Source organism: Danio rerio, chromosome 18, assembly GCF_052040795.2.
Source record: "Danio rerio strain M-AB ecotype USA chromosome 18, GRCz13ab, whole genome shotgun sequence".
Classification (NCBI taxonomy): domain Eukaryota; kingdom Metazoa; phylum Chordata; class Actinopteri; order Cypriniformes; family Danionidae; genus Danio; species Danio rerio.
The window spans coordinates 14,727,773-14,746,815 of record NC_141038.1 but is presented as its reverse complement, the minus strand read 5'-3'; the positions used below and the strand labels follow the sequence as shown (position 1 = coordinate 14,746,815).

At 33.6% G+C, this 19,043-nt stretch overlaps 1 protein-coding gene and 1 long non-coding RNA gene across 2 annotated transcripts in view; one reads left to right on the top strand and one right to left on the bottom strand.

The window, feature by feature from the left end:
- Positions 1–4,817: 4,817 nt before the first annotated feature.
- LOC108179959 (uncharacterized) lies at positions 4,818–9,593 on the bottom strand. The gene is made up of 3 exons (XR_015514789.1): positions 9,555–9,593; positions 8,503–8,560; positions 4,818–6,736 (listed from the first exon to the last, which is right to left on the bottom strand). It is a non-coding gene; the product is annotated as an uncharacterized LOC108179959 (long non-coding RNA).
- Positions 9,594–10,881: 1,288 nt separating this feature from the next.
- Positions 10,882–19,043, top strand: part of gan (gigaxonin) — a 39,505-nt gene continuing 31,343 nt past the window's right edge. Inside the window, exons 1-4 of the mRNA XM_087293018.1 lie at positions 10,882–11,024; positions 11,137–11,328; positions 13,906–14,020; positions 15,742–16,092. Of these exons, the coding sequence (XP_087149144.1) occupies positions 11,138–11,328; positions 13,906–14,020; positions 15,742–16,092 (657 nt within the window). The 5' untranslated portion in view covers positions 10,882–11,024; position 11,137. The remainder of the gene's footprint in view (positions 11,025–11,136; positions 11,329–13,905; positions 14,021–15,741; positions 16,093–19,043) is intronic.

The following is a 19,043-nucleotide window of genomic DNA, read 5'->3' as shown; positions in this document are numbered from 1 at the left end:
TAGGGGTAAAAAGAAAGGTTGTGAAACATGTAGAGCTTTGCACTCTATCGATTAGTACTAGTTTTATCTTATACTTCCTCTTATGTGAAAAGCAATTACAAAAAGTTAGTTTATTTTGATCGTGCACTTCCCTAATCAGCCACTAGGGTTGAAAAAATTGGTTGTGAAAAATGTCGAGCATTGCACTCTATTGAATAACACTGGATTTATGAGTCAGTCTCTTTGATATAAAAAGCTATTACAAAAATAATGTTAATTTTGGTCAAGCAATTCCAAAATTAGCCACAAAGGGTAAAAAAAGGTTGTGAAAAATGTTGAGCCTTGCACTCTATCGATTAACACTAGTTTTATCCCTCACTTCCTCTCCTGTGAAAAGCTATTACAAAAAGATGGGTAATTTTGGTCATGCACTTTACTAATCAGCCACTAGGGTTAAAAAAAGGTTGTGAAAAATGTCGAGCATTGCACTCTATTGAATAACAATGGATTTATGAATCAGTCTCTTTGATATAAAAAACTATTACAAAAAGATGGTTGATTTTGGCCGTGCAATTCCAAAATTAGCCACTAGGGGTAAAAAGAAAGGTTGTGAAACATGTCGAGCCTTGCACTCTATTGATTAACACTAGTTTTATCTCATGTTTCCTCTCCTTTGAAAAGCTATTACAAAAAGTTAGTTTATTTTGATCGTGCACTTCCCTAATCAGCCACTAGGGGTAAAAAAAGGTTGTGAAAAACGTCGAGCATTGCACTCTATTGAATAATGGATTTATGACTCAGTCTCTTTGATATAAAAAGCTTTTACAAAAAGATGGTTGATTTTGGCCGTGCACTTCCAAAATTAACCACTAGGGGTTAATGGAAAGGTTGTGAAAAATGTTGAGCATTGCACTCTATCGATTAACACTAGTTTTATCTCATACTTCCTCTCATGCGAAAAGCTATTACAAAAAAAAGGTTATTTTTTGTTGTGCAATTCCCTAATCAGCCACTAGGGGTAAAAAAAGGTTGTGAAAAATTTCGAGCATTGCACTCTATTGAATAACAATGGATTTATGAATCAGTCTCTTTGATATAAAAAGCTATTACAAAATGATGGTTGATTTTGGCCGTGCAATTCCAAAATTAGCCACTAGGGGTAAAAAGTAAGGTTGTGAAAAATGTCGAGCCTTGCACTCTATCGATTAACACTAGTTTTATCTAATACTTCTTCTCATGTAAAAAGCTATTACAAAAAGTTAGTTTATTTTGATCGTGCACTTCCCTAATCAGCCACTAGGGTTAAAAAAATTGGTTGTGAAAAATGTCGAGCATTGCACTCTATTGATTAACAATGGATTTATGACTCAGTCTCTTTGATATAAAAAGCTTTTACAAAAAGATGGTTGATTTTGGTCGTGCAATTCCAAAATTAGCCACTAGGGGTAAAAAGAAAGGTTGTGAAAAATGTAGAGCCTTGCACTCTATCGATTAACACTAGTTTTATCTCATTCTTCCTCTCCTTTGAAAAGCTATTACAAAAAGATAGTTATTTTTGATTGTGCAATTCCATAATCAGCCACTAGGGGTAAAAAAAAGGTTGTGAAAAATGTCGAGCATTGCACTCTATTGAATAACAATGGATTTATGACTCAGTCTCCTTGATATAAAAAGCTATTACAAAAAGATAGTTAATATTGGTCATGCAATTCCAAAATTAGCCACTAGGGGTAAAAAGAAAAGTTGTGAAAAATGTCGAGCATTGCACTCTATCGATTAACACTAGTTTTATCTCATACTTCCTCTCCTGTGAAAAGCTATTACAAAAGATGGTTAATTTTAGTCATGCAATTCCACAATCAGCCACTAGGGGTAATAAAAAAAGGTTGTGAAACATGTCGAGCCTTGCACTCTATCGATTAACACTAGTTTTTATCTCATACTTCTCCTGTGAAAAGCAAAAAAAGGTTAGTTTTGGTCATGCAATTCCACAAATGGCCACTAGGGTAAAAAGAAAGGTTGTGAAAAATGTTGAGCATTGCACTATCGATTAACACTAGTGTTATCTCATACTTCTTCTCCTGAAGGTTAGTTTTGGTCATGCAATTCCACAATCGGCCACTAGGGGTAAAAAGAAAGGTTGTGAAAAATGTTGAGCATTGCACTATCGATTAACACTAGTGATATCTCATACTTCTCCTGAAGGTTAGTTTTGGTCATGCAATTCCACAATCGGCCACTAGGGGTAAAAAGAAAGGTTGTGAAAAATGTCGAGCATTGCACTCATTCGATTAACACTAGTTTTATCTCTCACTTCCTCTTCTGTAAAAAGCTATTACAAAAAGAAGGTTAGTTTTGGTCATGCAACTCCACAATCGCCTTGCATTCTATCAAATAATGCCAGTTTTATTTGCCAGTCTCCCTGAAATAAACAGATAGGCCATGCAATTCCTTTGTCTGCCACTAGGGGTAAAGAGAAAAGTTGTGAATTTCAATTGTCACCACTAGACATGAAAATGTAGATTATATCATTCTATTGATACATTCTAGTTCATATATATATATATATATATATATATATATATATATATATATATATATATATATATATATATATATATATGTATGTATTTATATGTATGTATATATATATATGTATATATATGTATGTATATATATATATATGTATATATATATATATATATATGTGTATATATATATATGTGTGTGTATATATATATATATATATATATATATATATATATATATATATATATATATATATATATATATATATATATATATATCTTCTTGATTGAAAAAAGCTATTATAGAGAAAAATATTTTGGAAATGCAATTCATTAAGCAGCCACTGAGGGTGAAGAGACAGATTGTAATAAAAACATCTGATATTGCATTTTTTTAATTCTTCTTTTACTGGGTTTATTTGTTTATTGACAAATCAGCCACTACAAGTAAAAAGAAATGCAATTTAAATGCCCTTATAGTGATTGACAACCTTTTCATAATGCTTCCTGAAGATGATTATAAAACTATTTTTAATGTTTTTTTTTTTTTACAATAAGGGTAAAAGACGAGGTTCTGAAAGTTCCCATATGCAACCGTGAATGACAAGTCATTTTAGCAAAAAAAAAAAAAAAAAAACGAAAAAAAGATGCACTTTTCCGACGGTCCCTTACTGGGAGCTCCTCTCTGCGCGAGCTCTCCCGGCTGAATGCATATTGCGAGGGCTTAAACAGAGCAGTGCTCGTAATGTCGAGCGAAAAAAAGAAAAAGACAGCTGTGAAACATAACCAGCTTTGCCTTTTTGTTGGAAACACACTTTAAATCTTTTTAGGGTAAGAGGTTTTTGAGTTATTGCCGTGTATCACTGAATGTGTCAGGAATATCGAAAACAAAACCAACTTAACCGCGCTCGTTTGCTGGCCTTGCTGAACGATCTAAATTGGACAGGTTTAATTTATATAATGTATTTATTTATAATGAAGGCAAAAATAGCAAGTTAATATAGGCAATAATACATGTAGTAAAAAAACTTTTTACATGTAAAATGTATAACACTATATTCATATTTTACTCAAGCGATTAAATAGTGTTTATTTGCTTAACAATTTAATAACCTTTTAATTAATGATTTCCCACATTTAATAGTAATTTATAGTAAGCAATAAATTGTTTTTAAACCAAAATTTTGCAATAGGAACAAATTAACTATTAATAATTAATAAAAAAATTAATATATATATATATATATATATATATATATATATATATATATATATATATATATATATATATAACAGCTGTGACAGTTTTGTAAAAGATAGTAGTTTATACTTACAATTATAATAAGATAATCAGCTAAGATAATCAGTTTATAACTATATATATATATATATTGTTTAAATGATTAACTATAGTATGCTAATTCATTTTAATGTGACATATTATTGTATGCGTTTTATATTTTACAACAAAGTGATTTTAACCAAGTATGATAATATTAAGATCCTGAATTAGTTTATTACACTTTATCCTACAATTGGACAGTCTGTTATGTTTTCTTTGTTTATGTGGACACATGAATAAAGTCATAAGTGTCAATTATTTGAGTTTAGAAACTGGAGAGATGTTAAAATCATTGTTACGATATAATAATAATGACAGAAATGGGAAACCATATTTGTGAAATTCAACAGGTGGCGATAAAGCTAAAGAGTAAGTTAGCTTCCATATATGGTTTGCCTAAATCGTGTGTCCTAGATTGTGTGTGCCTAAAACGTGTGTGGTTCTGCGGTTCTGGGTTGGTACGTTATGTACTTGCAAGCTGAACTGTTCAATCAGTGAAATGTTAAGGATATAAATCATAAAAATAAATAAATTCATTCATTAATTTTCCTTCGCCTAGTCCCTATATTAATCAGGGGTCGCCACTGCAGAATGAATCGCCAACTTATCCAGCACACATTTTACACAGCGGACGCCCTTCCAGCTGTAACCTAGTACTGGAAAACACCCATACACTTAAAATAAAAAAAGTTATTGAATTAAGAACAACAATTAATTCTAATGATGCTCAACAATCACCAATTATTGTCTGACAAACCATATTTTTACAGGATAATTTGGTGTGACTATTTAACCAGATACAACTCAGTGTCTTAATCATCACATAATTAATAAATATGTTTAGTTTTTTTTTTAAGAATAGTCAACATGTCAATGGTCATCAACCATGTTATCAACCATTTCCATATACTCAAGCATTTGCTGACCAATATAGTATATCTGTCAGGGTTGGCAGGGAGGACCCAAATGCAGAATAGACCAGAGAACACAAGGTTTATTTACAGGAGGGAAACATGGCAATGCAGAAGGACAGTACAAGCAATAGTGCAGGGTGTTGGCAGGAGAACAGGCTGGTGAGGGATGGAAACTCAGGAGGACGATACAGTGTGGAGTGTCTTGTGTGGGTGGAACAGGTTGGTCAGGAAAGGGGAAATTCAAAACTTTAGGCCAAGCAGTCAGTAAGTAACTAGCAGATCCTCAGGTTTGGGACAGGGGTGGCAAACAGATGGAACATCAAGTCAGGAGGATCTACTTTACAACCAGCGGAGACTCAGGCAGCAAGTGGCACAAGCAACACAACAGGACTAAACAGCTGGGGAGACAAGAAAATCTAGAAGAGTAACCAAAAACAAACTAGAACAAAAGTAAAAACAAAAAACATTTAAAAAAAAAAAAAGGAAAAAAAGAGCTTGAGAAATTAAATGAATCAAATAGGTGAATAAATAAAACTACTAAAACTTAAAACAAAGGGCCAAACAAGCTGTAGCTAATAAAACAAAAAGCAAAACACAGCAACTAAAAATAAAGAACGAACAAAAGACAAGGAATAGACTGCGACTGAGGATCACAAAAGGCAAAAGTAAAATTGAAATGGCATCTACCTTGCTGAAAGAAGAAAAAATAGAAACAAAATCAAAAGGGTAAATGACCTCGAGGTAAGGGACAAAAAGACTAGAACTAGATGAAGACTAGACAAAAAAAAAAATAAAAAGACTACTATCAAGCACTTACCAGACTAGCTAGACAAGCACACAAAAATATAGACTTCATTCGAAATAGCATACTTCCATAGTACAATAAAACCTGATGCAAGCCGATGCAGGAAATAGGAAAAGTTTAGATAGGATACTGGCCAGCAAAAAGCGCGATATGCACATGTATATAGCAGCATTTGTCATGACACTGTATAAAAATAATTAATATTTTTACAGTACTGTGACGGTTGGGTTTAGTGTTAGGGTAGGAGTAGATGTTAAATAATACAATTTATTGGGCAATTTAATAGATAGCAAATAATACTCATACAACTACAGTTGTTACGTTACTGTGATCGTTGGGTTTTGGGTTGGCGTGAGGGTAGACGTTAATGAAATACAATTTATAGATAATATAAATAATTTTCGTTAACTTTAGGCCACAAATATCTGATCTCAACAACCCGAAAAGTACCCGGATGACTTACAACTTCCGGCGAGATTTTGATGCATGCTATGCTATCCTATTGTGCCACACGATAAAATTCATGAATGTGAGTGAATGAACACAACCATCTTGTGATCATGACAAAATGGCAGAGTTCTGAGTTCCATTCATACTCACATTCATACTGTATAGATTGTACTTTTTAAATGGCCGAGTAGTGCATTTAAATTCAAATACAGTACCTATTGAGTAGGCAATTTCAGACGCAGCAAAAGTGTAACGAAAAGGCAAGAACTAGGGGGAAATTAACACTAAATAAAGGGAGTAGAGAGCAAGAGGCACAGGTGAACATAATTAGACAAACAAGGACTAAACAAGGGGGCGAGGCATAGGAAAACAAGGAGCCATGGGCAAGGGGAGCACATGGCCAACACAACAAAAGAAACAATCTAACACAAAACAAACAATGAGACATTAAACACAGACAGGAGTGACACAGGGCTGTTATGGCTGGATCCTGACAATATCATTCTGGCTTCAGAATCACTCTTCTGTTTGCTACTGTGCAATCCCATTGGCATAAAAGTACAGTGTTTGCTTGAGGTCTTTTAATCTTCTGCTCTACATCATCACAGAGAGACATAAAAGAGAAGTCCAGCCACCCGCTGTCTCCTGACCAGCAAATCGCAAAACACATCCCTCTTTTGTCAGGCAATTTCCTCTGAGATGTTGAAAACTTCCCCGCCTGATTAAAGAACAAAAGGAAATGGTGAATTATTTTTAGATGTGGAATGGCTTCCCACAAAGATGAGTTTAATCAATTGTAATTAATTCTCCTGGTTATGAGCAGTGGAGCCTGACGAGTCAAAAAAAGGGGTTGAGGATATTGAACTCCATTGAAAACCCATTAATGTCTAATAAGAGAAAGTGAAGAAACTGAAGCTAAATTTTGCTGTTGCTCTCAGACAGATCTGGAACTCCAAGTCTCACCTTTGCTCATGCTTTCATCAAGAATGATTGTTACAGATGAGGAAGCGAGGTTGATGGACTAATGCGTAGTGCCTGTGTCTTTGGGTTGCTCTCATTCTGTCAGTCTGTCCTCTGCTTGGAAAACTCTGGACAGCAAAGGCTCGGCTAATTATCAAACATTTATTCTGTCTTTCAGGCTGAACAAAGAGGAATGGGTCCACACGGTACACACACAGCACCTTCAAAGACGCCCTGACCTTGCCTTCACTTTGCTTTCCATGAATGTTTCAGAATGGGAGGGATCCAGAAAGACAATAGCACTTGAGAAATAATTAGGCCCTCTTAAAGATGCTAATCGCATTCCACTTGAAGTGGCGGTAATAATTCTGGGCTCACAGTAACATTTCATAAACAGCAAATAAAGACATCTCATCAGAAAGAGCTTCTCTAAAGCTTAACACCTTCCCCAAAACATTTTCAGAACTTTTTTAACCTCCCACTGAAAATCAAAACTTCAGTGGAATTCAGTTTCCTTCCATACAATGATAAATATCTTGATGTAACTGTAATAATTATATGTATTACATCCTCTCATAAGTAATTTATTTTATAATATGTCTTTAACAGCACTATACTTCATTGATATTATTGGCTAAATAATTTAATTAAAACCATTTATCATATAAAATGACATAATTTGTCAATTATTCCCACTTGGAAAAATCCTTTTGTAATGAATAGTACTAGAGTTTTTGAACTATACTAATACTGTATTATGATGTTTACAACACTTTGTTAAGGAATGCTGCTGTAATAATATATAATAGTATACAGTAAATATGTATTCCTTGCTGAAAAAAAAAAAACAGCTTGAACCAGCCTAAGCTGTTTAGGCTGGTTGTAGCTGGTCACCCAAGCTGGCTTTAGCTGGTTTCCAGACTGGTTATAGCTGGTTTTAGAAGGGTTTTGTCCAATTTTGGCCAAGCTGGTCTTAGCTGGTTTATGTGGTCAAGCTGTTTTAGCTTGTCAGGCTTGTCATAACAGGTCAGGCTTGTTGGCCTTAGGTGTTTTTAGCTAGTCAGGCTGGACTTAGCTGGTCATGTTGGGAGACCAGCTGAATCTAGCTTGGCCAGAGTTTGAGACCAGCTAATACCACGCTGGGAGACCAGCTAAATCCAGCTTGGTCAGGTTGGGAGACCAGCTAAAACCAGCTACTTCCAGCTAAAACCAGCCAACCTGGTTGGTTTTAGCTGGGGAGTTTTTCTTATTGTTTGAATACAAAGTAAAATACAAACTATTTGTTGATATATTTTATGTACCACGGCTGCAATAGAATTACCACATCAGATTAATTAAAGTACTTTAACATGGTTCAAAAACACTATGGAATTTGCTATAAATAACTATAATATTTTTCTTGTGGGCATCTTGTTCCACTAAACTTTAACCTCGAAAATGCTATTGAAACGTAAAGATTTTATCATTTTAATGTTGATGTTTATAATGCTAAATGTGCAATGTTTAGCCTTGTTAACCCTTTACCTAGAATATTCCAGAATTGGGCTAAGTGTGCCTTGGAAACTTCACACCTCTTCTTCTTCTTAAGAAAGAAAGAAAGAAAGAAAGAAAGAAAGAAAGAAAGAAAGAAAGAAAGAAAGAAAGAAAGAAAGAAAGAAAGAAAGAAAGAAAGAAAGAAAGAAAGAAAGAAAGAAAGAAAGAAAGAAAGAAAGAAAGAAAGAAAGAAAGAAAGAAAGAAAGAAAGAAAGAAAGAAAGAAAGAAAGAAAGAAAGAAAGAAAGAAAGAAAAGTTTACCAAGTTTGTCAAAAGGGGGAGAATAAGATACTGCTCTGTAACATATTTTTCTGATTACTTCAGCAGTGTGAATGTTTATGTCTTTTAAGAATATGATGTGCAGATACTCAATGCAGTAAACTCTGAATATAAAAGAGAATATTATTGATGAATATGTGGTTTAAGCTTGAAAGAGTCAGATAAAATAGGCTTTGCATAAGCCTCTGAATATTGAATCTGGCATCAAAGACGTGCTTTAAAAGATGGATTATCAAACTCACAGACACTGTAGAGATGATAACTTAGCCACTTATGTCTTTTTTTAATGTGTATTATTTGTCTACAGTTTTTGGAGACATTTATAACCATAATCTAACAAGCAATTTTGAACGTATGTTCCGTGAGCGCCATCTAGTGTTTGGAGGGTATTTTTCATTAAAACTAGAGGACATGCCAAGTCACGGATAGTCCAGGCCAATTTAATACGCTATAAAAGGTTTTATACTTGGTAAAGGGTATATCCTACAGACTCTAATTAAAATCTCCTCTTGATATTCCACTGAAATACGTATGAATCACCAGAATTAAAGAGAACAGCTCTGGCCTCTTTATGATAACTGGCACAGTCGATCAGCGCCACAAACGGGTGTTAAATCACAATATAGCTCTCTCTTAATGAAAGATTAATTCAATCTTCTTCTTCTTCTCACTCATTCACATATTCGAGGTCACCAAACGTCATAAATCAGAAGCTTAATACTCTTTATTTCCATGCATAAAGGGCAGATTTGTCCAGCGTACACCAACCTCTTCTCCCATATAATGTCCTGACAGGAAGCAGTGATTGATGACACTTTTAATGACTAAGCAACAGAGGGATTTACTGTCCTGTAAATTGTTCATTTAAATCCATTACACCTGAGCAAAGAGTGGCTGTTTCAAAGACATGAATCTTGACACTGATATGAAAACTTAAATTAATCAACGTGTATGACTTATGCTGCATAAATGTAATAAAAAGTGTGTGTAAATGTATAAATCTCTAAAAACTTTTTGTCCTCGTGAAGTAATTTGTATGTTAGCCAGGGAGTCTACATATTAGTATAAATAGCTATAAAATAGCATGTAAATAGCTTAAGCTAAAAACTTTACAAAACTATTGCAATAATTTAATTATACACAGTATAATTAGTCTTTAAAACAGCTATATATATATATATATATATATATATATATATATATATATATATATATATATATATAGCTACACACACACACACACACACACACACAGTATGTCTGATAATGTTTTATATATATATATATATATATATATATATATATATATATATATATATATATATATATATATATATATATATATATATATACAGCTACACACACACACACACACACAGTATGTCTGATAATGTTTTTTCTTCTGGAAAAAGTCTTATTTGTTTTATTTCGGTCTACTTTAAGCTATTTTTTTCGATAGTCCACAGAAAAAAAACATCATTATACAATAACTTGCCTACTTACTCTAACCTGCCTAGTTAACCTAATTAATCTAGTTAAGCCTTTAAATGTCACTTTAAGCTGTATAGAAGTGTCTTAATAAAATATCTAGTTAAATATTATACTTACTGTCATCATGGCAAAGATAAAATAAAACATTTATTAGAAATGAGTTATTAAAACTATTATGTTTACAAATGTGTTGAAAAAACACATACAGTATAAATAAATATATATATATATATATATATATATATATATATATATATATATATATATATATATATATATATATATATATATATATATATATATATATATATATATATATATATATACTGTAGGGCGACTGCAGTCCTGCAAAGTTTCGTTCCAACTATGCTTCAACACACTTAGGTTCCAAACAATTAACTTGCGCTATGCTCTTTGTTTCAAATAAGCCTGAATGACTCATTTAGTTTGATCAAGTGTATTTTAATTGGGGTTAAAGTTAAACTGTGCAGAGCCGTGGCCCTTCAGGAGTTTGACACCTGCGCCATATAGAAATTAGACACCTGAGTGCTGTTTTCAAAAAAGGGGGCTCTTATTTTGAAAAACCTAAATGCTCTTCCTGGTGACGTCGTGCAGTGCCATGACATGAAGCAGCCGAGAACTGTTTTTCTGCAGTTTTCGCTGTCCTGAAACACACACACAGATGGCTATGAGCGGCTGAAGTTAGCAAATACCCAGAACAACTTTAATTGACGCACATTTGAGTGAGTTTATATGATTTAAACCTGTCATTTTGTTTATTCAACACAAACCTGGAGCATGTTGCTGTTGTTGTGTTGTGTTAACAGCACATCTGTCTGTACTGTGTTATTACAGCATGTCAGACCCTAAAAGAGCTGGCGCTGATGCTGGATCAGTGGTTTCGGACCCTCAGCACTCCCAGAAGCTTCTCAGGGTCCTTCAGTCTTTCAGACAGGACGACTGTTTTCAAGATGCAGTGCTGGTTTTGGAAGGTGAACAGATTCCTGTGCAGAAAAACATTTTGGCTGCTGCTAGTCCGTACATCAGGTATGGGAAAATGCCTGAAACTTGAATAGATTTGCATGAGGTGAGATCAGATGAGTAGCTGCTGCTATGTTTGCTCAGACATGTTGCAGACCCTTGAGCAATGTGTCATATGGGTGTGCCAAACAGCTCCACCTTGCCTGTTGCTTGGGTCACTTAAATGAATAGTTCTCTCAAAAAAGACAGAAGAGTAAAGTAATTTACACGCCCTCATGTTAACCAGCAGCACATACTGTAACAGGCATACAGAACACAAAAGAAACTGTTTTAATGACTGATCATGGATGAATACTGAAAGGACTCAAAAAGGGCACAAAATTCACATAAAAGTGTTACAAAAATGGTTCATATTATGCAATTTTCACAAGTTCTTAATGCCCTGCTATTTAATTTTAAACTAAATCCACAAGAAAATATGAAAAAAGATGTTGTTACCTAATAAGAAAAAAATAGTATATTTTTTAAAACCTATATTATATATTCAAGGCACAATTATTATAAATCAAAGGCTCATATAAGTTCTTAATATTTTAATATTCAATTTTTAAACTAAATCCTTAAGAAAAGCTATTTCATTACTTGCTTGAAAAGTTAAAATAGTATCATTTATTTCTTAAAAAGCTATTATATATATATATATATATATATATATATATATATATATATATATATATATATATATATATATATATATATATATCATACTCATAATAAATAGCTAAGTAACTAAAATAATTAGCTAAGTAAATATATTATTTTGTGCATTGACAATGAATGGTTACTGAAAGGCCTCAAAAAGGCCACAAAACTCACATAAATAATTACAAAAAAAAATTTATATTACTCTATTTTCACAAGTTCTTAATGTTCTGCTGTTTAATTTTAAACTGAATCATTAAGAAAAGTGATTTTATTATTAAATAAGATGAAATTGTATCATTTATTTAAATGTTATGCAATGTTATATATTCAAGGCACAATTATTATAAATTCAAGGCATTTCTCATTCTCAAGTTCATTTAAGTACTAAAATGTTAAGGTAGGCAAATAGTTACACCATTAAAACAGCGTTGTCTTAAATTTCTAAGTTAAATTATATTAACCTTATAAGGGATTTGACCTCAAATTAAACTGGCTTAAAATGGCTTTTATATTGATCTAAAAGATTAAGTTAGAATTGTGATTAATGTGTTTTATTAAGTTATAATTAACATGAAAACATTCATTATCATGACTTATTGATCATTTAATTTTTAGTGTATGTAAACAAAAAGAAAAAAGACTATAAATTTTATTAGATATAAGAAAATTGCTAAAACCTGGACTACAATTAAAATGAAAGCAGAACATATAAATAGAAAAACTTAATCTTATAAAATCATATAAAAATATTTCTGTGAAAAAATTTCAAAACTTCTGAGTTACCACTACTAAACAAAATGAAGTTACTTCTACTCTCCCGTCTTTTTCAAAATTGTTGCTGTTGACATTTGTTTTTAAAAGTTGTAATTATGTAGTAAGTCATATCTATAATTATCATAATCCAAATTGTCTTGCATGGATGAGAGCAATGAAAGGACGCTGTGGGAATTGGTACACTGTATCAATGTCCCTTTTTCCTTATTGGTTGCAATTCACGTAGAGAGTTATTAATTCTGTTACAAAAGTAGTTTTTGTCACTGTTGTGCACAAAAGAATATAAGAAAATAAAAACAGTCCACAATATGTTACTGAAAAAATAGTTAGATTATATTTATTAATATGAGTGAGTGGGCAGGATGCGTTACATATAATTTTGTAGAAACTACCCTTCCTCATTTTAGACAAAAGTTTTAAATAAAAATATTTACACCTGTTTTGGCATTATTTCAGTGACTTTTTTTTCTGACCTCGTATATCACTTTTTGTTTTTAAAAAAGTTTAACCAAAAAAATAAAACGTATACACATCTCTCTTTTAAATTAATATGTTCTAAAGGATAATATACAATATACTTGTGGATGTACATTAGATTAGGCCAAATCTGAAGCTAATCTAACAAATAAATTAAGATAAGAGTCCAAGAAAATTACTAGCCCAATTTAATATTCTTTTTTTTTTTTACAATAATTAGCATGAAATTGCATGTATTATCTTTCTTTTTTTGTATTTTTTATTTTTTTTTGGTGACTAAAATATTATTTTAATAAATCTGTTTTGTTCAAATCCACCAAAATGTGACCTATATTTACTGATAAATGGATGAAAATATTAATATTGAATATTAATACTTATTCTTGCCGAGCACTGTGCATACATGCTGCTTACATAATGTTGCATTCAGCAATTAATACATTTACAAAAAGCTGAAAAATCACAAATGTCAAAACTTATCCAGTGCCCCACAATCCACTCTGACCCCAAAGGGTTAACATGAAAAACCTGACCGGAAAACAGGTTTTTCCTCTCAAATAATTAAAAAAAACATTACAAATGTAGTAGAGCCTTTTATTTATCAGATCTCCAAGATTTATAGTAAGCCATTGTATTAGATCCACAGTGAATGCAAACTCATGTTACTTTGTGTTACTGTGTTTCCAGGACCAAATTAAATTACAACCCACCAAAGGAGGATGGATCTGTATACACAATCGAGTTGCAGGGGATTGCAGTGACCACCATGAGGCAGATATTAGACTATATTTTCAGTGGGGAGGTAATTTATTTTACTATCTATACATTGTATGCTTCTTTCCTTTAGCCATTGAAACTCTGAAGATTTAAAATTATTGTTTTTTAGCTTGTTAATATCATGAAAATTATTATTTTTTTAAACGAGAAGGGGTGATGAACTGAGGAATCAATTCTGACATATAAGAGATCATTATATTAAAGACTGTTTCAATGTGGCGACGTGACTGGCCCATAAACATTTTTTGCTTGTTGTTAAGCTATTACATAACCATAACAAGAGGCAATTTAATCATATATTATTGTTAAAACAGCTGCCGTAACTTTATTTATCACTATATGTAACTCTTTTTAGATTATCTAAAGCTATAGATATTAAAAATGTAAAACAGGAAATAGGTTAGAACCCTTATTATTGTTTACATTCCCCAAAATGACCTATAAATCGTCTTGTATTTTTTTTTTTTTTTTTACAAAAAATATAAAATGATGTTTAAAATCAAAAACTTTTTTAATAGTCAAAATCCAGCTTATATTGAAGCCAGTATGCTCCCCAAGACAGGTTGGAAGGGAGCTAGAAAAAAATATTAATGCAAAAACAGTATACACACACAAGAACACAGACATGCTCACTAATGCCCTTCCCATCCCAACAAAAAGTAAAGGAGCTTTATTTTGAATTAAATTCCAGTCCTCTGCTTATTTGTTCACTTATAATTTTTCTTGTTTCTTTGTTTCTTCCTTCTTTCATGCCACACATGAAGTGAAATAAATTGTTTTATTATATGGTCAATACTAGAATGCATGTAATTACAAAAAATGTGAAATGTACTGTGTATTTATGCGTTTTTTATTTGTGTAAAACTCTTTAGCATCAATCTATTGAGAACGTAGGCTATCAAACATGCATAAGTTTACATTGGTTGGCTACAGCTGTCTTTTAAAACTTTGCAACCAAATCTTAGAAACAATGTCTTGTAAAATGTTAAAGATGTGGGCATTTACTTCCGAGTCTAAAATCCACCACAGCTATTCAAATGGGTCAGATGATAAAATCTGGGACTTTGAGGACAACACGTACACTTAATACACATCTACACATAAACATTACCTATATACCATATAACTGCAGGATAACTGATAAAGTTATTAGTAATTAGTAGGGCCAGACAGAGTCTGCGGACAATTTTGCCTATTTCTGCATAGAATTTTGTAGAAAATCTGCGGATTTATGCGGAATTATTTTGAGAGTATCGTTAATAAAAACTTAATATATAAAAAAATAAATAACAATTTTTTTAAATAACTTTTTTATTTTATGTTTACAATGCAAATACAATTAGATCCACATATTTGGTAAACCAAGCAAGTCTATCGTATAATATATCTACTAAAAGATCTTTTTTGATTAATGCAGTAAAGTGCATCGTTTGTAAAACTGCTTTGAAATAATAATTTTTGTGAAAAGCGCCATACAAATAAAACTGAATTGAATAAAAAGAGGATAAATTATTCTTTATAGCATTTGTGTATTAATTTGTATCAAAGTCTTCATAACATTATAAGTGGACGTTAGAGGACAAAGTAAAATTCCAAAAAATAAATAAATTCCTGAAAAAAAAAAAAAGAGTTCATCACCCTTATTTTATTGTAATCTCTTTGTGAGTGCTGGGTTTTTTAAAATTCATTATCCAGTACAATTAAAGAGACCCACAACAAAACTCCATCTACTGTTTCCTTCTGTAGATCACTCTGAGTGAAGACACCATTCAGGACGTGGTTCAGGCCGCTGATCTTCTACTTCTCACTGATCTCAAGTCTCTGTGCTGTCAGTTCCTGGAGAGCTGCATCACTGCTGAAAACTGCATCGGTATTCGGGTCTTTTCTTTGCATTACTGCCTGCACCACGTTTATCACGTGGCCACAGAGTTCCTGCAGACGCATTTCCGCGACGTGGCCAATACAGAGGAGTTCTTGGAGCAGCCGCCCGATCGCCTGTGCGAGCTGCTGTCCATGGAGAAGCTCAACGTTGGGAATGAAAGACACGTCCTGGAGGCTGTTGTCCGCTGGATCGGCCATGACACTGAAGCTCGACGAGTGAGTGCAACAGGTGTTTTAGATTGGATACTCATGCACTAGCACAAGGGTCTCAAACTCGCGGCCTGCGGGCCATTTGCGGCCCTCAGTGCAATATTTTGTGGCCCGCGCCGACAGCTGTACTCTGACAGAATCAGCGGAGTGGGGAGAGAGAGCGCTCCCTGCTCCGCTGATTCTATCCGTACACAGCGGTCACTGGCATTCCCCGCCTGCCGTGTAAACAAAGGGGCGGGGATGCCGGTGACGTCACCACGCACCCCGCCCCTTTGTTAGACGCTGTGACATGCGGGAAGTGTTAGGAGGGAACTCGTGCCGGCCAGAACCAAGGTAAGCTGTTCCCGCCACTGCCTGCCACTTAGCTACCTATCTGCAGCCAGCCACCTACCTAGCTACAGCCTGCATCTTATATATATTATAGGTAGATACAGACTGGTACAGACTGATGTGACTGGAGTAGGGTGGGGGTGTTTTATTTATACATATATACGCCTTTTTTTAGGTGAGGTGAGGGAATGGAAGTTTTGAGTGAGTTCCCCCAAGCCATACTGAGGGTCTCAACTGCTTCCGCTCTAAAGCCAAATGTGGTTCAGATTTGTGAGAAGAAGCGCTGTCAAGTCTCTGGCAGCAAGTAGTAGGCAAAAGATGCCATGTTCCGAAGAACTGTTCATAATCTTCACTCAATGTTCTATTAATGTTCAGGACACTTCATGTTCAGAAGAAATAATTAAAACTGTTAATAATGACATTTGAGGGACTGTGAAATCCCTTATGCGGCCCAGCCTTACCCAGACTTTGCCTCCTGCGGCCCCCAGGTAAATTGAGTTTGAGACCCCTGCACTAGCATATGCAAACACGAAGCATAAATCATTATTTCTATAAAACTTTTTTGATCATAATTATTTAATTATGCACTTAATTGTGCATGTTCTTTTTGTGTAGTACAAGCAAACAACTTTAAACTAAAAAAATAAAGTATATTTTGTCCTTATATATAAAGAGCAAGAGGAGTGGATACATTTTATGAAATAGAACCTGAAAACAACAGGTTGGAACAGATGTTTAATACGTGTTAAGAATAGATTTGATCAATGGAATTTTTACAGATGCTAGATACAAGACTAAAGCCTGGTTTATACTTCTGCGTCAAGTGACCGGCGTAACCCATGGCGCATGCAACGCCCGTAGCTGTGCATTTACCTTAAAGTACTTCTGCGCGCTGTCTCTGTTGGTCTGCATTAACACTTCCGAAACGCTAGTTGGCAGTGAGGTGTAAATGTTCCTCTGTGTCGAGTTTCTTCGCTGCTGTTTTGCTTTTCCTAAACACTTCTTGGATGTACAAGGGGCTCAAACTCGCTAATTTTGAGGCAGGAACTGGCGGACGTGCAACAACTATGAGGTAAACACAAAACAAAACTTTCCATCCGGAGCTCCTTCACGAGACTCCACACTTGTAAACAATCGCTCCATTGGGCTCGTGCTATTCGCGCGGCTCTCGGTCCCGCCCAGACTCGTCAGCGCTACCAAGGCGACCAATTACTGAGCTTGTGCTACGCGTTGTTGCGATGTGTAGTTACATTTTTTTGAGAGCTGCACGTCAGTGACGCTGATGGCCACGGTGAAGGGCTATGCGTCAACGCCGTAGCATACGCGTGCGTTTGAAGCAGAAGTATAAATCAGCCTTAACCCAAGTGTTTGTTTTGCAAAATTCCAATTACTGTACAGCACATTCTATTGGACTTTCCTCCTTGTAATGACTGCAGAAGGCTTTTTTAATGAAATGAACTCAACGTGATATTCCGCAAAGTGTCACCTGGAAATATCTTACAATTTTTATCATATATTAATGTTATCTAATTTCTGTATTCATTTGTTTGTGGCGTTTAATTGTATATTTATTAATGACATATTTTTGCCATGAAAATAGCTATCATTGCTGACATGGCAATAAATAAAAATATATGATGATCTATAAAGAGAACAAGTTCATTTAAGATTGAAGTAAAACTGCATGTAAACATAGTCTTATAGAGCATGGGACTTTTAGAAGCATAAATATATACAGTATATGCTTTTAAAAAGACCTATACTTTATAACAGTGGCTCTCAAAGTGGGGGTCAGGACCCCCGAGGGGTCACAGGACAATGGAGGTCGCCTGGTGATTTCCGAAAAATCTATTTATTTTTATTAAACCATAAGAATTACCATATTTTTACCATAACCTACTGAAGAGGGAAAAAAAATGTCGTTTATAGTTACTATATAGTTACTATAGTAGCTTATAGTTACTAGTTCTATTGGATTGCGACCTCTGGGGTAATTAGATTATATTAAAGACACGGCAATAGCGTCAGATGCAGCAGATTGATTTTATAACACCAGGTCAAACTTTCTGGCCCATTTACAGCACTGACATATATTAAAAAAAAAAAAAAAAAAAAACGAAGAATAGACTTGGGTCTATTGGTGTTTGTGCGCCATTGCATGCAAGGTTTCAGTATTTATAACCACCTCAGAGGATATTGGGGGTCGCGAGTCATTGGCATTGTCATTTTAGGGGTAACGGGCTAAAAAAGTTTGCGAACCCCTGTTCTATAAGGCTACATTTATTTCATGTTTGTTCAGAAAAGTCTTTTAGCCTGATATTTTTTTAAACTAAAAGTTTTTCTTTCTTTTCTTTTTCATTTTTTATGGAAACCTTGATGCATTTTTAAAGGATTTTTTTGTGAATAGTAGCTCAGCTTTTCTTTGAAAAAACATTAGAAATGTCTTAACTATCCCAACTGTCAAACTTAATGCATCCATACAGAAAAAAATTTATATTTTTAAAAGTCCTATTAATGAAAAATTTGTCAATGTTTATATTTAAATTATTACTATTTAATGTTTCATGAAGCTTATATTTACTTATTTTTACATCTGTCCTGTTTAAATAGAATACATGGATATAATT